At 49.0% G+C, this 18,669-nt stretch overlaps 1 protein-coding gene and 1 long non-coding RNA gene across 2 annotated transcripts in view; both read left to right on the top strand.

The window, feature by feature from the left end:
• Nucleotides 1-18,669, top strand: part of LOC121143211 — a 585,525-nt gene that overhangs the window by 557,757 nt on the left and 9,099 nt on the right. The window contains exon 11 of the long non-coding RNA XR_005880399.1: nucleotides 4,161-4,268. This is a non-coding gene — a long non-coding RNA (uncharacterized LOC121143211). The remainder of the gene's footprint in view (nucleotides 1-4,160; nucleotides 4,269-18,669) is intronic.
• On the top strand, nucleotides 1,011-3,475 carry Sox2 (SRY-box transcription factor 2). The gene has a single exon (XM_005069706.3). The coding sequence runs from the start codon at nucleotides 1,415-1,417 to the stop codon at nucleotides 2,372-2,374; it is 960 nt and encodes a 319-aa protein (XP_005069763.1). The 5' UTR covers nucleotides 1,011-1,414; the 3' UTR covers nucleotides 2,375-3,475.

Raw genomic sequence — 18,669 nt, 5'->3', positions numbered from 1 at the left:
GTAGGATGCCAGGAAGTTGTGTGACCCTCCCCCCATCGCTGCACTCTGGAGTCTCTTTCTGTTGATTCTTTCCTCCCCGGGCTCTCATCTGAAACTGCCACCACTGAAATCCTCGTGTGTGTGTGTGTGTGTGTGTGTGTGTGTGTGTGTGTGCGCGCGCGCGCACGCGGGGGGGCTGGGGGTTAGAAAGAGAGTGAGAGGGGAGTTGAAGCTTTGCCTTTGCACTCTCTGGATGGGACACACTGGTGTAGGAGGGAGCTGGGGTTGAGGACACGTGCTGCGGCTCCTTAAAGCACACCTGAGTCAGGCTAGAAGACTGGGAACAAGGCCTGTTCCCTAGCTCTGCTCAGCAGTGGGCCACATAGGCAGGACTCGTGTTTGGGAGCCGAGCGGATGACGTGGAAGCCAGGAGGGTACTGGGGCCCGAGGCTTGGGGCTAACTTCAGTCAGTACTGTGAGACCAGGGGGTGAGTGGGTGTTGGCACCAAGGTAGGAAGAGGGGCTGGAACCGAGAGCAGTGCCGTGGATGAGCGGAGGAACAATGGCACACCACCTCCGGCCCTGCCAGCTTCCTGAAATACTAGTTGGACGGTCGCCCTGAACCACCCATGGGCCCTGCCCCACCCTGGCCCCGGCTCCCCGCGCCCCATCCTCCCTTATGTACCCAGGAGGGGAGCCAATATTCCGTAGCAAGGGGGGAAGGAGCTGTCGTCTTGGTGCTGTTTACCCACTTCCTTCGAACAGGCGTGCGCCGTGACCTGTTGCTGAGGAAGGGGGATACAAAGGTTCCCCCGCGGCCGGCTGCAGGCTGCGGGCCCGCCTCCCCCGCGCCGCTCGGGGCACAGCGCTCTGCTGGGCTCGGCTCGGCGGCGCGGCAGGCCCCGCCCCCTTTCATGCAAAACCCTCTGGCGAGGCTGGGCTCCGGCGCAGGAGCCGGCGCTCGCTGATTGGCCGCCGGAAACCCATTTATTCCCTGACAGCCCCCATCACATGGATGGTTGTCTATTAACTTGTTCAAAAAAGTATCAGGAGTTGTCAAGGCAGAGAAGAGAGTGTTTGCAAAAAGGGAAAAGTACTTTGCTGCCTCTTTAAGACTAGGGCTGGGAGAAAGAAGAGGAGAGAGAAAGAAAGGAGAGAAGTTTGGAGCCCGAGGCTTAAGCCTTTCCAAAAACTAATCACAACAATCGCGGCGGCCCGAGGAGGAGAGCGCCTGCTTTTTCATCCCAATTGCACTTCGCCCGTCTCGAGCTCCGCTTCCCCCCAACTGTTCTCCGCCCGATCTCCGCTCAGGCCGTGCACGCCGACGCCCCCGCCCGCGGCCCCTGCAGCCCGGCCCCCGCGCGCGGCCCCCGCAGTCCCGGCCGGGCCGAGGGTCGGCGGCCGCCGGCGGGCCGCGCCCGCGCCCAGCGCCCGCATGTATAACATGATGGAGACGGAGCTGAAGCCGCCGGGCCCGCAGCAAGCTTCGGGGGGCGGCGGCGGAGGAGGTAACGCCACGGCGGCAGCGACCGGCGGCAACCAGAAGAACAGCCCGGACCGCGTCAAGAGGCCCATGAACGCCTTCATGGTGTGGTCCCGGGGGCAGCGGCGTAAGATGGCCCAGGAGAACCCCAAGATGCACAACTCGGAGATCAGCAAGCGCCTCGGCGCCGAGTGGAAACTTTTGTCGGAGACCGAGAAGCGGCCGTTCATCGACGAGGCCAAGCGGCTGCGAGCTCTGCACATGAAGGAGCACCCGGATTATAAATACCGGCCGCGGCGGAAAACCAAGACGCTCATGAAGAAGGATAAGTACACGCTTCCCGGAGGGCTGCTGGCCCCGGGCGGGAACAGCATGGCGAGCGGGGTTGGGGTAGGCGCCGGCCTGGGAGCGGGTGTGAACCAGCGCATGGACAGCTACGCGCACATGAACGGCTGGAGCAATGGCAGCTACAGCATGATGCAGGAGCAGCTGGGCTACCCGCAGCACCCGGGCCTCAACGCGCACGGCGCGGCGCAGATGCAGCCCATGCACCGCTACGACGTCAGCGCCCTGCAGTACAACTCCATGACCAGCTCGCAGACCTACATGAACGGCTCGCCCACCTACAGCATGTCCTACTCGCAGCAGGGCACCCCCGGCATGGCGCTGGGCTCCATGGGCTCGGTGGTCAAGTCCGAGGCCAGCTCCAGCCCCCCCGTGGTTACCTCTTCCTCCCACTCCAGGGCGCCCTGCCAGGCCGGGGACCTCCGGGACATGATCAGCATGTACCTCCCCGGCGCCGAGGTGCCGGAGCCCGCGGCTCCCAGTAGACTGCACATGGCCCAGCACTACCAGAGCGGCCCGGTGCCCGGCACGGCCATAAACGGCACACTCCCCCTGTCGCACATGTGAGGGCCGGACCGCGAACTGAGAAGGGGAGAGATTTTCAAAGAGAAACAAGGGAATTGGGAAGGGTTCAGAAGAGGAGACTAAGAAAAATCTGTTATGGTCAAAGGAAGAAGAAAAATCTCATTACCCGCAGCCAAATGACAGCTGCGGAAAAGACCACCAATCCCATCCAAATTAACGCAAAAACCGTGTTGCCGACTAGAAAACTTTTATGAGAGATTTTGGGACTTCTTTTTGGGGGACTATTTTTGTACAGAGAAAACCCGAGTGCGGAGGGGAGGGTGGGGGAATCGGACCATGTATAGATCTGGAGAAAGAAACTACGCAAAACTTTTTTTTAAAAGTTCTAGTGGTACGTTAGGCGCTTCGCAGGGAGTTTGCAAAAGTCTTTACCAGTAATATTTAGAGCTAGACTCCGAGCGACGAAAAAAGTTTTAATATTTGCAAGCAAACTTTTGTACAGTATTTATCGAGATAAACATGGCAATCAAATGTCCATTGTTTATAAGCTGAGAATTTGCCAATATTTTTCGAGGAAAGGGTTCTTGCTGGGTTTTGATTCTGCAGCTTAAATTTAGGACCGTTACAAACAAGGAAGAAAGAAGTTTATTCGGATTTGAACATTTTAGTTTTAAAATTGTACAAAAGGAAAACTTGAGAGCAAGTACTGGCAAGACTATTTTCTTGGTCTTGTTTAAAAAGGGCAAATGTTCTAGATTGTACTAAATTTTTAACTTACTGTTAAAGGCAAAAAAAATGTCCATGCAGGTTGATATCGTTGGTAATTTATAAAAGTTTTTGTTCAATCCCACCTTTCCATTTTGTTCAGATAAAAGAATATGGAATTACTGTGTTTGGAATATTTTCTTATGGTTTGTAATATTTCTGTAAATTTATTGTGATATTTTAAGGTTCCCCCCCTTTTATTTTCCGTAGTTGTATTTTAAAAGATTCGGCTCTGTTATTGGAATCAGGCTGCCGAGAATCCATGTATATATTTGAACTAATATCACCATCCTTATAACAGCTACATTTTCAACTTAAGTTTTTACTCCATTATGCACAGTTTGAGATAAATAAATTTTTGAAATATGGACACTGAAATTATGCCTGAGTCTTTCATTTCTTTAGCTAGCAATGCTTATACGTAACTTCTTGGGGGAATTAGAATACGGTGCTGAGCCACCAGGCTTGACGTTACCAGCAATGCCTGTTAGCATTAACTGCAGAAGAAAAAGATGGCTGGGAAACTGAAATGCGCTGTCATTTCTAAAATAGGAACTAGAGGCATATATTGTAAGTCCACCCCCTCCTTTCCTAAGCAGCGTGAATAAGCGCGATGTGGGCTTAAGCTAGCTTGTACCACTTGTTGCCAGAAGGAGTCGATTCTGAAATTTTCATGTAGCTTAGCAGATGGGGTATTGAGCCAAATCTGAGCCAGGTTGGCTAGGTTTGTTTTCATTTTCTTTACAACACAATGGCCCTTTGAAATGTGGTTTATAGGGGAAAATGATGCTTCTTGTATCGGAATAATTACAAAGTAGACACGCCGAGTGTTCTGCCGGGTAGGTGCTTGGGTGACTCTAGCCCTGCTATTGTGCAAGGAAACAAGTGGTTTTCTGTCTTTGTTTCCTGACTTCATAAACTTTCTCCTCTACGTTTTCCTGTTTGGGGCGAGGGGAAAAAGCGAAGACCGGCTTGCAAAATTCCCTTACTTATCATGGACTTTTTTATTTTTTTTCTCCCCCCACCCCCACCCCACCCCGGATTCCACTTCTTAATTTGGCAGCGCGGGTCCAAGCCTGTAGTCCCAAATCGGATAATCTCTGCAGCTGGCTACACGCAAAAGAGAAGCCAGGCAACAGACATATTACAGAAGAAAGCTCCCGACTCCGAGGTAGATATTTCGCTTTGTGCGCTCTGATCACATTTGGACACGATTGTGCTTTTGATCTGTTAACTGTTTTACTACAGTAGTGGAGAGAAGGGGAGGAGAGAGGGTGGGGAATCGAGATTGGATTTGCTGTTTTCTTTTGCCCCAGGAAAAGTAAAGAGAGGCTGGCGAGGTCCTCGGCTGGAGCGGAAAAGTTGGGAACCGCGGTAGTCGGCGGTTCTGGCGCATCCGAGGCCGCTGGCGGGCTTTTTTTTTTTTTTTTTTTCTTCCTATTTCCGCTCATCTTCTATCCACATGCATCAAGAACCAGGAATCGGGCGTCCTTAGGAGTTCAGCCTTGCTTCTGTTTGGAGCATTCGCCCGCTGCACCTCTGCAGAAGTTAGGATCCTGCGGCGCTTTCTGCCCTGCAGCCGGGTACCGGCCACAGCCGGTTCTCTCAGCCTCTAGGCCTACGTCGCCTCTTTTGCATGGAAGTCTTTTCTTTCTTGGGGAGCTGCTAATGTTCTGTGGAGAACTCAAGGTCTCGTTTTCTGTGTTTACATTTCTTCTCGATCGCCTCACAGGTGTACAGTGGGTACTTATTTATTTTCGTTTTACGGTTGTGTTGTACTGGGAAGGGACATTTATTCAGTTCCCAATCCAAGCTAGGCATTTTCCCCTCTAATTAATTCAGAAACTCTGAAAGAATTTCCCCGAGCCTGGCCAGCCATTGTGATGCACATAGGATTATTCACGTGGTAATGAGCACGCTCGACAGTTCTTGCTCACACATAGGAATAAAAGAAACTTTGAATAAAGAACCAAACGATCGTGCTGGGGGAGAGGGGGATGTATTCCCGGAATTCGAGCCAATGGACAGTATAGAAAGTATATATTTGAAAATAAATATATCTTAGGGATATATATATATATGTACATATATTTTTTTCACAATAATTGACCCGACTCAGCCTCCCAGTTTAAAGGAACAAGAAAAAGGTTCAGTAGACCTGGCCCAAGCCAACATTGTGGAGGGATGCCCAGGTTCAAATATTTTGCAAAACAGAAGAGCACTTTTGAGAGTTGAAATCATAAATGTTTATCATTCTTCAAAAAAAGGAGATGCCCCATATCTCCAAAGCAAATAGTTTAAAAGTAGAGGCCAAAGTATTTTCTTTGTAAATATAGAAGCTTTTGATAAACTCTAGCTGAAGAAAATGACACTTTTTCTTTTACATTGTCCATTTGAGTTAAAACAGTTCCCAAGATGTATAATTTTATACCTAGGTTAATATTTATGAGCAAATAATTTTAAAGAATAATCTCATTTTTAAGAAGGGAGATAAAGTCATGATTCTGCCCAGGAATGGTCCACTTCCATTACTGGGTGTTCACTTTATTCCTAGGACTATTATTCTGGTCAAAGAAACTTAAATTCCAGTCAAGAGGGTGAATTTTAATGTTGATTTGACCTCATACACAGACTGGAAATGTGTAACAGGATGAACATATAATCTGTTCTTGCTACATTTTTTTTCTCCCGCACCCGCCCTCTCCATATCTTAAAGAGTGTTAAAATATTTTGCTGAGCAGGAGTAGATTAACAAGGTTCCTTTGCCAATCCCGGAAAGCTGGTATCACAGACCATCCCAGGGGAAAATGGCTCACATTAACCACTAAATGAATATTTGACAAGGGCTCATTCGGAGGTATTATTACTATAAATGTGTCCCTACTGGACTTTTCAAGGTCAAAGAGCAATGCTTCAATTAATTATTTAGACTGCTAGTAGATTTGGATGTAATAGCTGTACTTATTTCTGGAAGCGACACATTCTTGCAGTAGGAAAATCTCCCGAGACTGTCCATCAGTAACATCTCAGATGGAAAAGTGTATGAAATCCTGGCACTCCAAAGCTGACTTATTTCATGAACAGTTGTCCTGGGCCAAGGGAAAGAGTCACACCCCCGCCCCCAATTTCAGGGACTATTTTTGGTTTAAAGGGAAAAACAACATAATAATTTATGTTAATTTCATCACCATGTCTGGCAAGATCTTTTAGAGTTTGTGATGTGGGGGTAAACTGAATGGCATTTTATAAAACCGCTGTCTTTCTAAATAGGGAAGTCACAGGATTTCCTAGTCCCTGTCAGGCTCTGAACTTAGGGAGAGTACATACTCTTGTTTGGCAATAAAAGCAAAAATTTGAAATGGAAGGCACCAGGCTGGGTGTTCTGAGTTCTAGAAATGGCACAGTAAATCGGGGTGTAAGGTGCCCCCTCTCCTCCTGTTGTCCTGAACACTGCGAGGGGGGGCATTTCTGCCTTGTCACAGGTTCCTCCATGACCCTAGGTAAAATGGTAATCGAATGATTTTGAGAGTAAGATTCCTCCACAATAATATAAATTGAATGAATAAGAGATAAGCTGGGGGGTAGTAATTACAGCCCAATTCATTCAGCTTTTCAGAACTTTTGTTGTAGACGCTCCATTGACTGGGTTTTCTCACATTGAAAGGAGATGATCAGCGCCTGGGGGGCTGGGGGGGCGCAAGGACTACTGCTGAACTGCTTGGTGATGGGGTCTTCATTTAGAACCATTACAAGAGCGAAATTAAACCGTGCCTTTGTGTGCACGAGGTTTTACTTCTCAACTGCTCACAGTTTATAGCTGACCGTTCCGAGACTGAGGACTGACTGTGGTCTCACTGACGTGACTTCATCACTACCAGTTAACATCTCTTACATAATTATTTCTCTATTTCTCTATTTATTTTATGTTGTGATTGAAAGCATTTCCTCTCTGAAACCCCATCCCCCATTTCTTGCTTTTGGAAAGTTTTGAAAAACAAGCCTTCATATTTTTTCTTCATGGAATTTCTTCTGCCTGGAACTTTTTCAGCCAGGACTTGAGTTTATGAGTCTCCCATACCTCCACCCCACTGTTACTTCAGAATAATTTGCATCTCTGTAGGGGTTTTTGCTTTGTTTTTGTTTGTTTCCTGCTGCTTTTCCTTGCTTCTGAGTCCACCTGGGCCTGAGTTTGGATATTGACTTCATGTTCTTATCTTCGTTTTTTGACCTGACTTGAAAGATGTCTGACTGCCTCTCCCTAGGGACCCTGTCTAGGAGATGGACCCCTTAAAGATCGGAGAAACTCTGTCTTTTACTGTGAGAGTCTGGATAATGTCCAAAGGCCTGTACACAGCCTCTGGAGATTTAAAATAAGCTCAACAGAGCTTTCCAAAGACAGAGAAATGGCTCGAACTGCAGGATTAGGTTCATGTCTTTTATAGTTATTTTCTATTAAAAACTTTACCGGAAATGTGCCCGTGACACCAGCGGAGAGCCTCTCTCTTCTAGGGATGCTGGCCAGCTCTAGTATTGTTATTCTGCGGGAGGATGTTTTCCTTCTGTGGCCTTTAGAAAATAATGGACGACTCGACTTTCTTGTTTTGACTAAAGAGACTTCTCTTGGGGAGACGGGAGTACTCAGGTAAGTTGGGATTTCTCGAGTCAGAGCACTCTTTCTGTGTGCGGTTCCGGATGAATTCTGTTTTATATTTTGGTAGAATGGGAATAGTTCTGACTTCCTGGGCGCTGGTCTGTTTCTCTCCGGAAGCAAGTGGTAAATCTTTCTCATCTTCTGGGTCAGCGTTCGGGTTAGAGGAGGTTTTTCTAATTGGCAGGCAGCTCAGGTGACCGAAAGCGCGGAGGGGCCATTCATTTTATGACCCTATCTGCCGGTCTATACCGAGTCAAGTGGGCACGGACGTACAAAGATTTCGGCGTTTTGAGCCACCTTTGCCTGTGTAGGCCCAGGTTCGGCAGGGTTGAGCTAAGAGCTCGCCAGCCTCCTGCAGGCCGCCTGAAAGGAAGGAACTGTAGGGACCAGGCCTAGAGACTCGGCTTGGCCTGGGGCAAGCCGAGTGGGTGACTGACCTGGACTGGCCAGTTTCTGACGTCACCGCGGCAGGCTCCCCTCCCCAAAGACCCCCCCCCAGAAAATGCTCAGGGGTTCCCAGTCACCCTGCCCTCCTGCAGCCCTGCACCAAGTTGTCCCCTGCCTCCTGCCCGGGTGCCTGAACCCTCTGTATGTTGACCTCCTGGCCCCAGAGATGGCTATTGGCTCCAGACCTTCCAAACTAGAAATTGTGGACCCAGGTCTCCTCTTTCTGACATCTCACCCTCGTCCTTTGCCTGTGGCCAAGTCCCACTGGGTCCTCCCCACCAAGGATGGGAGGCAGAGCACTGGCAGGAGGGTGGGAAGTTTTAGTTTTCTGGTGGGAGGAGGGGAGGATACAGGTGGGGATGCTGAGGCAGCCCTGGACTCCCTCAGGTGGGAAATAGAGATGGCTAAGCAAGACCACCCCATGCCCCCTGCATGCACTGGCTTGCCTTGAGGCAGAGATTTCCTCTCTGTCTCCCAGAATAAGGTGAGACACAAGGGACACGTGGGCCAAGTTTGTCTCAAAGCTGCATACAAGGATGCTGGCCCTAGGCAGCGACACTATGCTGGGGAGTCACTCTTCTCTCCTCTTTTCCATCCTTTCTGACTTAGAGTTAGCCTGGGAAGTCACTTGGAAGCTCTTCCTTAAGGGAAGAATACTGACATTTGAGACTTGAGCTGCCCCCGCCCCCAGAGGGCAGTAAAATAGTGACTGTATTATAAGGAGCTGTGACTTCTTCCCTGGCATTCTTATCGATGGTAGCCAGGCCCCTAACCCCACCTTGTGATGTCAGGGTTCAAAGCAACCTGAGGAGGCCTAACTGGGAAAAGAAACACCAGAGAGTTCCTGGCCAGGCCAGGAAAACTAACCTCCATCACGCTACTGATAGTACCCCTGACCTCCCCAACATTCCAATGCTTGATCTCTTCTATAAATAATCCCAGATCTGCTCACATATATCTGCTGCAGGATTCTTCCTCCATGTGTGCTTTCGAAGTTGGGTGATCTGCTAGCCTGTTTGTTCTGAGGTCAGCATGAGTTGGTCAGCTGTGTTTTGCTTTGCCTTCGGCCTCTTATCGAATTAGGCCAGAGGCCTTTCTTTCTAGATGAGCCATCTTGAGTCCCAGCTTTGGACCTGAACTTCTAAAGTCTTCTGGCTCTGATGTCACGGGGGTTAGAGCAGTTGCGCCTGGCTTACCATTGGCATGCCAATTCTGTGTTCTCCAGACTTTCCACTCCTGAGGTTTTATACAGCTTTGAGCCAAAGCTACATCGGATTCATCTCAAAATAAGAATGATACCATGTTAGAGTCAAACCCTGATTATAGACATTGCCTGAGCAAGTTACAGATAAAGCCATTTGGTGGCTGGAGTGTGTCTAAGATGGACAAAGCCGCTGGTGGAAGCTGGTTTGTGTTCCTGGAGATGTAATGCCCAGGGTTTCTTTCCAACCCTTAAATCACTGCCTTCCTTTCTAAATCCCTTCCAATGCAAAGGGTCTGGAGCCTGGGCTTTATATTCTGATATTGGCCCAGGATCTTGCAGAGTAATGATTCAGCAAGAATCAGCCAACAGCTCCAATCTGTGTTATTGTATAACATTACAGTCCAGTCAGGCTGAAGCAAGCCTGTGCTCTGAAGGCCCCCTCTGTGTTTTGTTTTGTTTTGTTTTTCTTTTTTCCTTTCCCCTCCCTCCTCCAGGAAAGGTACCTTAAAATCTAGTCTCCTTGGGAATTTGTTTACGCCAGCTTCTGGTAAACTAGGCTAACACTCTTTTATCAGCTTTCTAGACACCCTCACATCAGCTTTGTGAAATAATTTGTGCAAAAACATTTTAGAATCCAAGGTGGCAAAGCAAACTTGGCCATATGGAGGTGAGGCTTGCTTGTCAGGAAATTGATTTAAATGTATAACTCACACTTCAGGCCCAGCGCTGGCGCTTCCCTCTCCTCCTCAGCAGCCTGCTCCTGATACTTGGGTTCCCTACCTCTTTTAACATGCTGGTTCCCCTGCATAAATTACGAATATATATCAAGTGAACCCTTCTGCTAAAACTAATCAGGACCTATTTTCTCTTGCACATTCCTGCCTTTGTTTCCTATAGAAAGTTCTCCCCCAGTGAGCAATGACATTCAACAAACTTACTTACTATTTCCATATAAACCATGGAGATAAGTTTCAGAAAGAGGGAAAAAAAATCAGGTAATCCTCCCAGCCCCCACCCAGCCCTAGGAAGCTTTCCAAGTTAAGGACACAAAATATTTCATGGTTAGTTGTGTGAGCTTCTAAATTAGCTGCATACGAAGTATTTTAGGATTTTTTTTTTTTTTTGGCTGTCACTGGCTGGCAATACTCATTTTGTGTGTGTGTGTCGGTTTGAAAAGCAGGAAGAAATGTAATGAATTGAGTGCTGTCAGAGACGTCTTCTGTTTGAACAATCTGCGATGGGCTGAATGGCAGGGACTCCCTCATCCACTGCAGGTGCAGTAGAGCTAGGGGAGGGGGAGGGGGCCCTCTGTTCAGTCAAAAAGCAGCCTTTCCCACAATAGACCACACACTGGTGGCCAGCGTGACATCGGCTCACACTTACATACTTTCCCCCCATCCATAGTTCTGAACCAACAAAGTGGCCATACAGTAGCCTTGCATAGGTTCCTTTAATGAACATTTTGTGGTTCCTATGGCCATCATTGAAATCCATGAGCCCTGGGAGGAACAAACAGACTTTTAATCGTGAGTTCCAAACTCAAATCTATAGCTGTAGATATTAAAAGTAAGCAGATCTCTCTGCTCCCAATATCAATGCTCATAAGGCCCAGATGTTCTAGGATCTGAAAACTCTAAGTTAAAAGTTTCCCGAGACTACTTAGGTTCCAAGCCCCGGTCTTGCATGTCCTGTGAGATCAAACAGGAAAGGGAGAAGGCATGAATTTCGTGTATTTGTTTAAATGTAAAAGGACCTCTAGTATTTTATTATGCAGCACGAGAGGGCTAATCCTACAAATGAAGGCACGTTAATCTTGCTGAGCGCTGTCCTGTTCCCTTTTGAATTGGTTTTACTGGGGAGAGGGGTGGGGAGGAAGGGAAGGGGGTCAGGGAAGGCGGTAACTGTTTTAAAACTCTGGACAGAGATGCGACCACCCCTTAGCTGCCCTTGCTAGCAAGAAGCAGACGGTAGGAGAGTTTTCATCTGGCACTGGTGTAAACTTGGGCTTGGGTGCAGCAAGTTTTGAATGGGATTATTTAGGAGTGAGAGGTTACTGGGAACTTTGCAGCAAGGCCGTTCTTCGCACGCCCCCTGCCCCCACTCCATCGCTTGGCCAGGTTTTAGCTTTGGATCTGAACATTTAGGAGGAGGTAAGAGAGTTCTCTCAGCATCACCCTAGCCTGCCATATGAGGGTGACACCAAGGTGGCCCAGATAAAAGGTGGTTCCCATTTGTGCTGAGGAAAATTACTCCCTGTTTACTTACAGTTAAAACACATCCCTCTAGCCAAGAAAAACATCAGCCTCCCAATGGCCCACCCCAGCAAAGCCTGTTTATGATTCACTTAAACACTTGGGGGGGGCAGGACCCCTTGTTCACCTCTGCGTGGGTAAAAGGAGGAGCCAGAGTGCACCGGGTGTTTCTGAAAGGCATTGATAGTAAAGGCTAAATTCTTTAAAACCTCGAATCACAGGAAGAGATGACTGAGAGTGCTCCGTGGCCTCACAGTGGGTATGCCTATGGCGCCTACTTAAAGTCTAGACCCAGAAGAGCATTCTGGCTCCCCCATCCACAGCGGCCTCAGCTTAAGCGCTAACGTATCTTCCGGCCGGTACACACCCACAATTAATCTTTCTTATTAAAGCTTCCATTCGGTACCCAAGGGGCGACTCAAACCTATTTAGATTTCCTTGGTTGGCTGCACAGATTTAAGTGGGCAACGAGTTATAAACCTAATAACAGAGGGCGCGCGCGAGAGGGATTTGACTAGAGAAGAAGGATTCACAGGGGGTGGGGTGGGGTGGAAGGATGCTGTGGGCCTTACCCACGTCTGGCGTCTGCCTCGGGTTGCAGCTGGGGCTGTGGGAAACGCAGCGAACCTCCCGCGCTCGCGCCACGCTCAGCATCCTGGAACGCACCTGCATCCCAGCCCCTTTGCTCAGCCTGCAGGTACTCAAGGTGCCTCTTCTTTTCCCAGAGAGGCGCAGTCCCCCCACAGCATCCCCAACGCGGGAACTTGCAGAGAACCAGGAAAGGTTTGCGCTGTTTGGGATTAATTGAGAATAATTAACACTGGACACGGTTAATCACCACCTCGCAGCTCTCTCCCTCCTTTCGGGCCTATGGTGTCGGCCTCTTTTGCTCAGGCTGACAATGCGGGTGGGTTTGCTGGTGAAAGTGAAGACGTCGCGGTAGCTGTCACCCAGTTCTGCTGTACTTTTTAAGCGCTCACATATTGTTTGATTACTAATTCGAGTTAATATGATCTTTATGGCAACATAACAGTGGATAATTGGCCTTTTTTCTCAACAACAATGTAAATCACAATCGCTTTATTATTTAATAACGTCAAACGCTTCGTTGGATTGGCCCCGACCGAGAAGACCTTTTCTTTCTAGACAGTATTATGGGGGAAGGACAATGAAGATCTAATTGTGGAGGGTTCATAAGTTGGCTCCGGTAAATGAACAGCTTCGATATGGAAGTCCCAGCAGATGTGGGCACCGCTAGCTATAGAAACTCCACCCCACCCCACTACCCACCGTCCAAGCACACTGTTGGAGGCTTTCTGGGGGTGGCGGTGGTCCACAGAGCCTAGCAACCACCTGAAGTTCCCAGTAGCAATTAGAGCTTGTATGGGCTCTTTACATTGGGGATTTATCATTAAGGCATCCAGTCAGCTTACCAAATTAACACGACTTGCAAACAGCCACAACCCTTTGGGCGCCCTTATGGTCAATTTGGCTGTGGGACACGGAGAGCAGGGGCCTCGTTTTGTTTTTGTTTGTCTGTTTGGTGGTTGGTTGGTTTTGGTGTGATTTTTCTTTTTCCTCTTTCTTTCTTTCTCTCTCTCTCTCTCTCTCTCTCTCTTTTTAAGGAATCGGCCTTGCAGGGTCTTGGAATATACTTGTCCCAGACAGTTTGGCAAGAGACCTGAGCCATTATTTTACAAATACCTGGAAGAGAGAGCTGAGAGCACCCAGAGAGTCTCTCGAGTGAGACCACTCTTGGAAGGAAGGCAGCCCCGCTGCTAGAGTGAGAGCCTCATCACCCTGTTCTCAAAGGCCCAGTTCTAACGGCATCCACCGCTGCTTCTGCCTCGGTAGGAAGACCGCGGACGCTGGGGTCTTCCGACTTCCGCGAATGTCCTCAAGTGGCAAGCCCCAGCCTTTGGAATTTGGGTCAGGGGAGAGAGCCTGCAGAGGTTTTGTTTTTGTGTGTGCCCGCCTCTCCATTTTAGTCAACTAATATTGCCTGTCGGGAAAAAGAACAATTCGCTCCCCACCCACCCGTCCGTCCGCGCCTTTCTAAGATAAACAAGAGGTGCGAACCGCTTCCCAGCACACGCGCCCGGGGGCCCTCCTCCCACTCCGCGCACAGACCCTGCTGCTGTCTCCCGAGTCCCCGACCAGGGTGACAACTACCCGAATTTCAAAACCGTCCCACTGACCGCGGCCAACCGTGTTCACGGTTTTGGCCTCCTTCGCCCTATGCCAGTCACTTCCCGGCCCACTCTCCCTTTCTGAAAGCCTAAAAGAAGTGAAAAGGGTTGAGGAATTGAGAGGAAACAGAGGACTTTCAAAAACGAATCTTTGCCCACAGAAATACGACTCGCACTTTTTTTTAAAAAGTAGTATTTCAGCACAAGGAGGGCATTTGGAAAGTTTCTCGTAAGAGAAGTCGGGCACATTGCTATTCTTGTGTGTCGGTCTGCTGGCCTCCCCACCCGCGGCGGACAATGCCCGCATTGAGACGCGGTGGCCTGCAGGCAGCGGGAGGCTGGGCACTGCGCAGCCTTCCTCCAAGGGGCCCGCAGCTGCGGGAGCGGCGGGGTGGGAGCAGGGGCGGAGAGGCCGGTCGCCGGAAGGACAGCCGTTAGAAGTACCATTTTGCCTCAGGCCTTACACTGAGCCTGGCTTTGAGGACCTAGATACAGAACTGCATGAGAGGTGTGTGTGTGTGTGTGTGTCTGTGTGTGTGTGTGTGTGTGTGTGTGTGTCCCTAAAGGGTAACGAGCTTTACACTTTGTTTCCTTTTCATTGCCCCCCCCCCCCCACACGCAGTTTTATTTAGATACAGAATTCTGCACTCCAGGCGGTCCAGCCCCCCCAGTCTCCGCTCTTGGTCACCCTGTCTTTTGTTAATATCTCGACCTCGGGCTCTGATGCTAAGCAGGCCTCCGTCTTGGTGCCAATTTTGTCTCACCCGAGCCCTGGCACACCGCAGTCTCGCGCTGAGAGTACGGTTCCGCAGAAAAGGGCCCCAGGCCAGAGGCTCGGGGACATTCCTTCCTAGCTCGATTGTTTCTACCCCAAACACCAGCACCCAAGGCCTTTGCCGAGGAACCCCGAGGTCAGCAGACGCCCTCCGAAGGGCGCCACAGTGACTGAAGCTGGCGTCTTAGGGTTTAAAAAGTGCACCCTGACGAGTGTCGGGACCACGTGCTGTGCCTTCGAAAGGTGGCAGCGGTCCCGATGCAGTACCAGGAGAACCGAGATGGCGCAGGGAGCGCTGTTAGCCCCCGGTGGCGACAGGGGCGGGCGCTGCGTGGCAGAGTTGGCCGCGGCGCTGAGTGGAGAGAATTATCTGGAGCGTGTTTGATCTGGGGCTGCGTAGTCAGCTTCTGCTTTATTTGTTTGTTTGTAATCTCATATTTAGCAAGCCAGGATGGTGGCAGCGAGGGAGAGAGGAAGGGATGGAGGAGGGGGCTTCGCGCTAACCACACCCCTTCCTAATGAGTTAATTTCCATATTTGCGTCTCCCGCTTCTAGCGCCCTCTCTTTCCGGACGCCTCCGTACAGTTGCTCAGCTTAGACTCTCTGCACTTAGGAATGAAACAAAACAAAACAAAACAAAAAGCCCCGAGCAAGAGCAGAAAATTGGTCTATTGATAACATTCGCTCCGAGTGTTGATCTTGGCATCACGGGCAGCCGGTTAGTCCCCACCCCACCCCCGAATGGGTCACACACCGTTTGCAGACGGTTTGCGGACTTGCTAGCTGACTGCAGACAGGCGGTGACGTCTCTCCCGCTTCGTACTGTCCGACCCTCGCGTCGCCTTCCTTTCTCACAACTTCGCATTTTTGCCCTTCAGAGTGAAGGCAGAGGGAACCTAGCCAACCCAGAAAAGGGGAGAAACAATCTCAAACAAATGAATCAAAAGTGAAAGTTTCAAGCTAGATGCCGACCCTCCGGGGGAGAAAGATATAGTTTTTATTAGAAAAAGTGACGGACGAGGGTGGGGACTGGCCCTAAGGTGGGCACCTGTGGGAATGGAGGCAAAAAAGCGACGAAATGAGCTTGCTGTCCACACACTGGGTGGGTCGACGAAAAGTTGTGGCAAAGACAGGGAAAGGAGTTTTGGAGACAGGGGAACTCAAGGCCATGTATGAGGGCTTCCGACTGGGTTGTCTACGTTTGGGTGGAGGCTCTGCTCGGGAAATCGATTCTAGAAACAGATCTTGATCTTTTCAATTGTTCACCGCCTCTGTCCCTCCCACCTTGATGGTTCCACTCCTCTCTGACTGGAGCGTCCAAGTAGCTCTCTGGTCAGAGTGAACTGTCCCAAAAAACTCTTGTTTCCAAACTGGGGAGAAACTTAGGCAGGGAGCTTTAATCAAGATTTGTAGCTCTGCGAGAGGCAAGGACAGCAAACACCCCGCAGGTGTACGCCGTAACTCCACCATCCGGACTCCAATGTAGATTACCCTGGCCGCGTTTGATCGGCTCTTTGAAAGCCTTTAACAATTGCCTGTGACGAACGGCCCCGCTCGGTATTTTTCTGAATAATGCCTTGAGCATAAGTCCTCAAGGTCGTTAAAGAGCTTCAGTTGGGAGGTATTTTTAAGCGGGCGGGGAGTGGGGGGCTGTTTTCGGTCTTTCTTTGAAGGAGAAAAAGGGAAATGTTCGATTTTAGTTTATACCTCATCTTTTAGTTGCTAACAGGCATCACTCAAGTCAGTCAATGCTTGATCCTGTCACCTTTGCTTACTGTCTTCCGGAAGCTGTGTATGACACGTTCACTGTGTCAAGAACGTTGCTCTTCTTTTTAATAATGCATTGTGTATATATGTATACACACGCTGCATTAATAAAATGACAGTTACTAATTTCTGTCTTGTTAGTTACAACTGCACTTCCTGTTCACAAACGTCTGTGGAAGTAGTTAGAATGAACTTATTATTGTTAGTACCATTTTAGTACTGTCCTGGTATCTTCTTTGTTCTTTCTAAATCTATGTGTTTAGTAAGAGTTTGGCGTGAACGTCAAAGTCCTCCAAAGTAAAATTCAGAGTTTGCCACTGCCCCCTCAACACCTTCGCCCCAAACCCAACACCAAAATGGGGGGGGGAGCTCCTGGACTTGGCTTGCTTGCATACAGTGCTTACATAAGGTGAGGGAAGTGAACTTTTGTCTAAAACATACACCAACCAGAACTTTGATTTCATAAAGTGTCAACATTGCAGGTCTTATCATACTGGGTTGGGGGGGCACACGTTTGAATTAAAGGCCACTCCTGCCACTTCAGAGTATGGAGGGTTACCCATGAATGACTGTCGAATTTGCCTGTTGGAAAAGTTTCCTCCGCACTAAAGTCACAACGGGAGATCGGGAAAGTCACTGGTGATTATCCAGTTCTGGACAGGAGCAGACCCCAGTACCAAGGGGCTCAGAGCTCTGGCCAGCAGAGGGAGGGGGGGCTCTTCACAGCACCCCCCTTTGTTCTCTGGAGCTCTTCCCTGATCTCAGGCTTCACTCTCACACCCCAAGTTTGTGTGTTAATGACGCTATTACCATCTGGCTCGCCCTACTTTCCAAAAGATATAAATCACCCAGCTTGACTGCCCACATTATCATTTAAGTGCCACCATAGCCAGAAGGAAAAGATGCTTTCAAGGCCCGGGTTCTCGTGCTCTGACTGCCCTGGCACTACTCTTCTTCAGTATTTATAGACTTCACATTGAGGACGAGAGTGCGCCTCAGAGCCTGTGCATCCCCAGACCTGTCCCTCCAAGCCAAAAGAGACATGTTACCTGTAGGTGGAAACCAAATGATTTCCCCCTAAAAGCATTTTTATTTTAGCCAATGCAACCCAAATACATCCGCCACCCTCCTTGTTCGTGTTTGCACACCTCCCTTAGCCCCCTCCTCTTGGGCTAGTAAAAGTGTCAGCACAACTCCAGACATTCACAGCAATGTGCCCCTCTGTAGTCTTCCTTTTCAACAGGAGAATAGATTGTCTCTCTGTGGGAATGGGGGTGGAAGGGGAGAGAGGTAAAAGAGCTCTGTGGAGCAACTTTTGGGAGCTGGACAGCCCTCCCAAACTCCCGCTTTTAATGGTGCCTGTATGGGTGTGTGCTCTTCGTGCAATTTACACACTCCTAGCTGCAAGTCTGGATTCTCCCCTGCCTCTCGATTCTTTCCTGGGCATAGTTACTGGCGGGTTTTGTTTTTTGAGCACAAAAGCTGAGAACATACAACAAAGGTGCCCAGGCTGCCTTGTGCATGGTCCCACAAAGCCTGCATTTACAGGCCTGGTCCCTGTGAATGGGAGGGAGCCTTCTCTGCCTCTAAGCATGTGGGCTGAGGGTTCAGGCCCCTTAGTGGTTTGAACAGTTCATACCCCTACTTCACAGATCCCTGGACTGTGTTTGCTTGTGGGCAGTCATATCTGGGTGCTCCTGTTTCTGCATCCTCCTCCTTCCCAAAGGCAGGTTCCATTCACATCAGCCAACCCCACAGGTTGGAAGAATTAGAAGTGTGACCTTCCCTGATTCCTAGGGGGAAGCTCTTAAAATCAGAAGAATTTCTGCATGTGTGGGAGCTGGGGTGAGATGGAGCGTACATGCACACACAGATGACCACGTTAAAGTTCTCATCAGAGAGTCTTTAAAGAAAATATTTATACATTATGTGCTTATATATTCCTACTACTTCGTTTGAACTGAGCAGACTGCCCCAAACAGTAACTAATTTATAGCGCACCAGTAAAGCTGTTTGCACGCAAAGTTCTGCTTAATTCCCTTCTCAGTTCATTTTCTTGCCTTTTTCTTCCAAACTCAAAAAAAAAAAGAAAGAAAAATCTTGTTTAGAATTTTTGTATCCCCCTTTTCCTTCTGAGAACATTATCGAGTTGATATGAACAAATTGCAGAGGATATACCATTTAAGTAAGATGCACTTTTAATCACTGGTCATTAAAATGGTTATGTTAAATATACTCAATTACATGCATGACTTAACTCTAACAGTACTTTCTATTCTCCCAGCTG

The sequence above is a fragment of the Mesocricetus auratus genome, unplaced genomic scaffold (genome assembly GCF_017639785.1).
Source record: "Mesocricetus auratus isolate SY011 unplaced genomic scaffold, BCM_Maur_2.0 Super-Scaffold_100011, whole genome shotgun sequence".
Classification (NCBI taxonomy): domain Eukaryota; kingdom Metazoa; phylum Chordata; class Mammalia; order Rodentia; family Cricetidae; genus Mesocricetus; species Mesocricetus auratus.
This window is presented reverse-complemented; position numbering and strand designations above follow the sequence as displayed.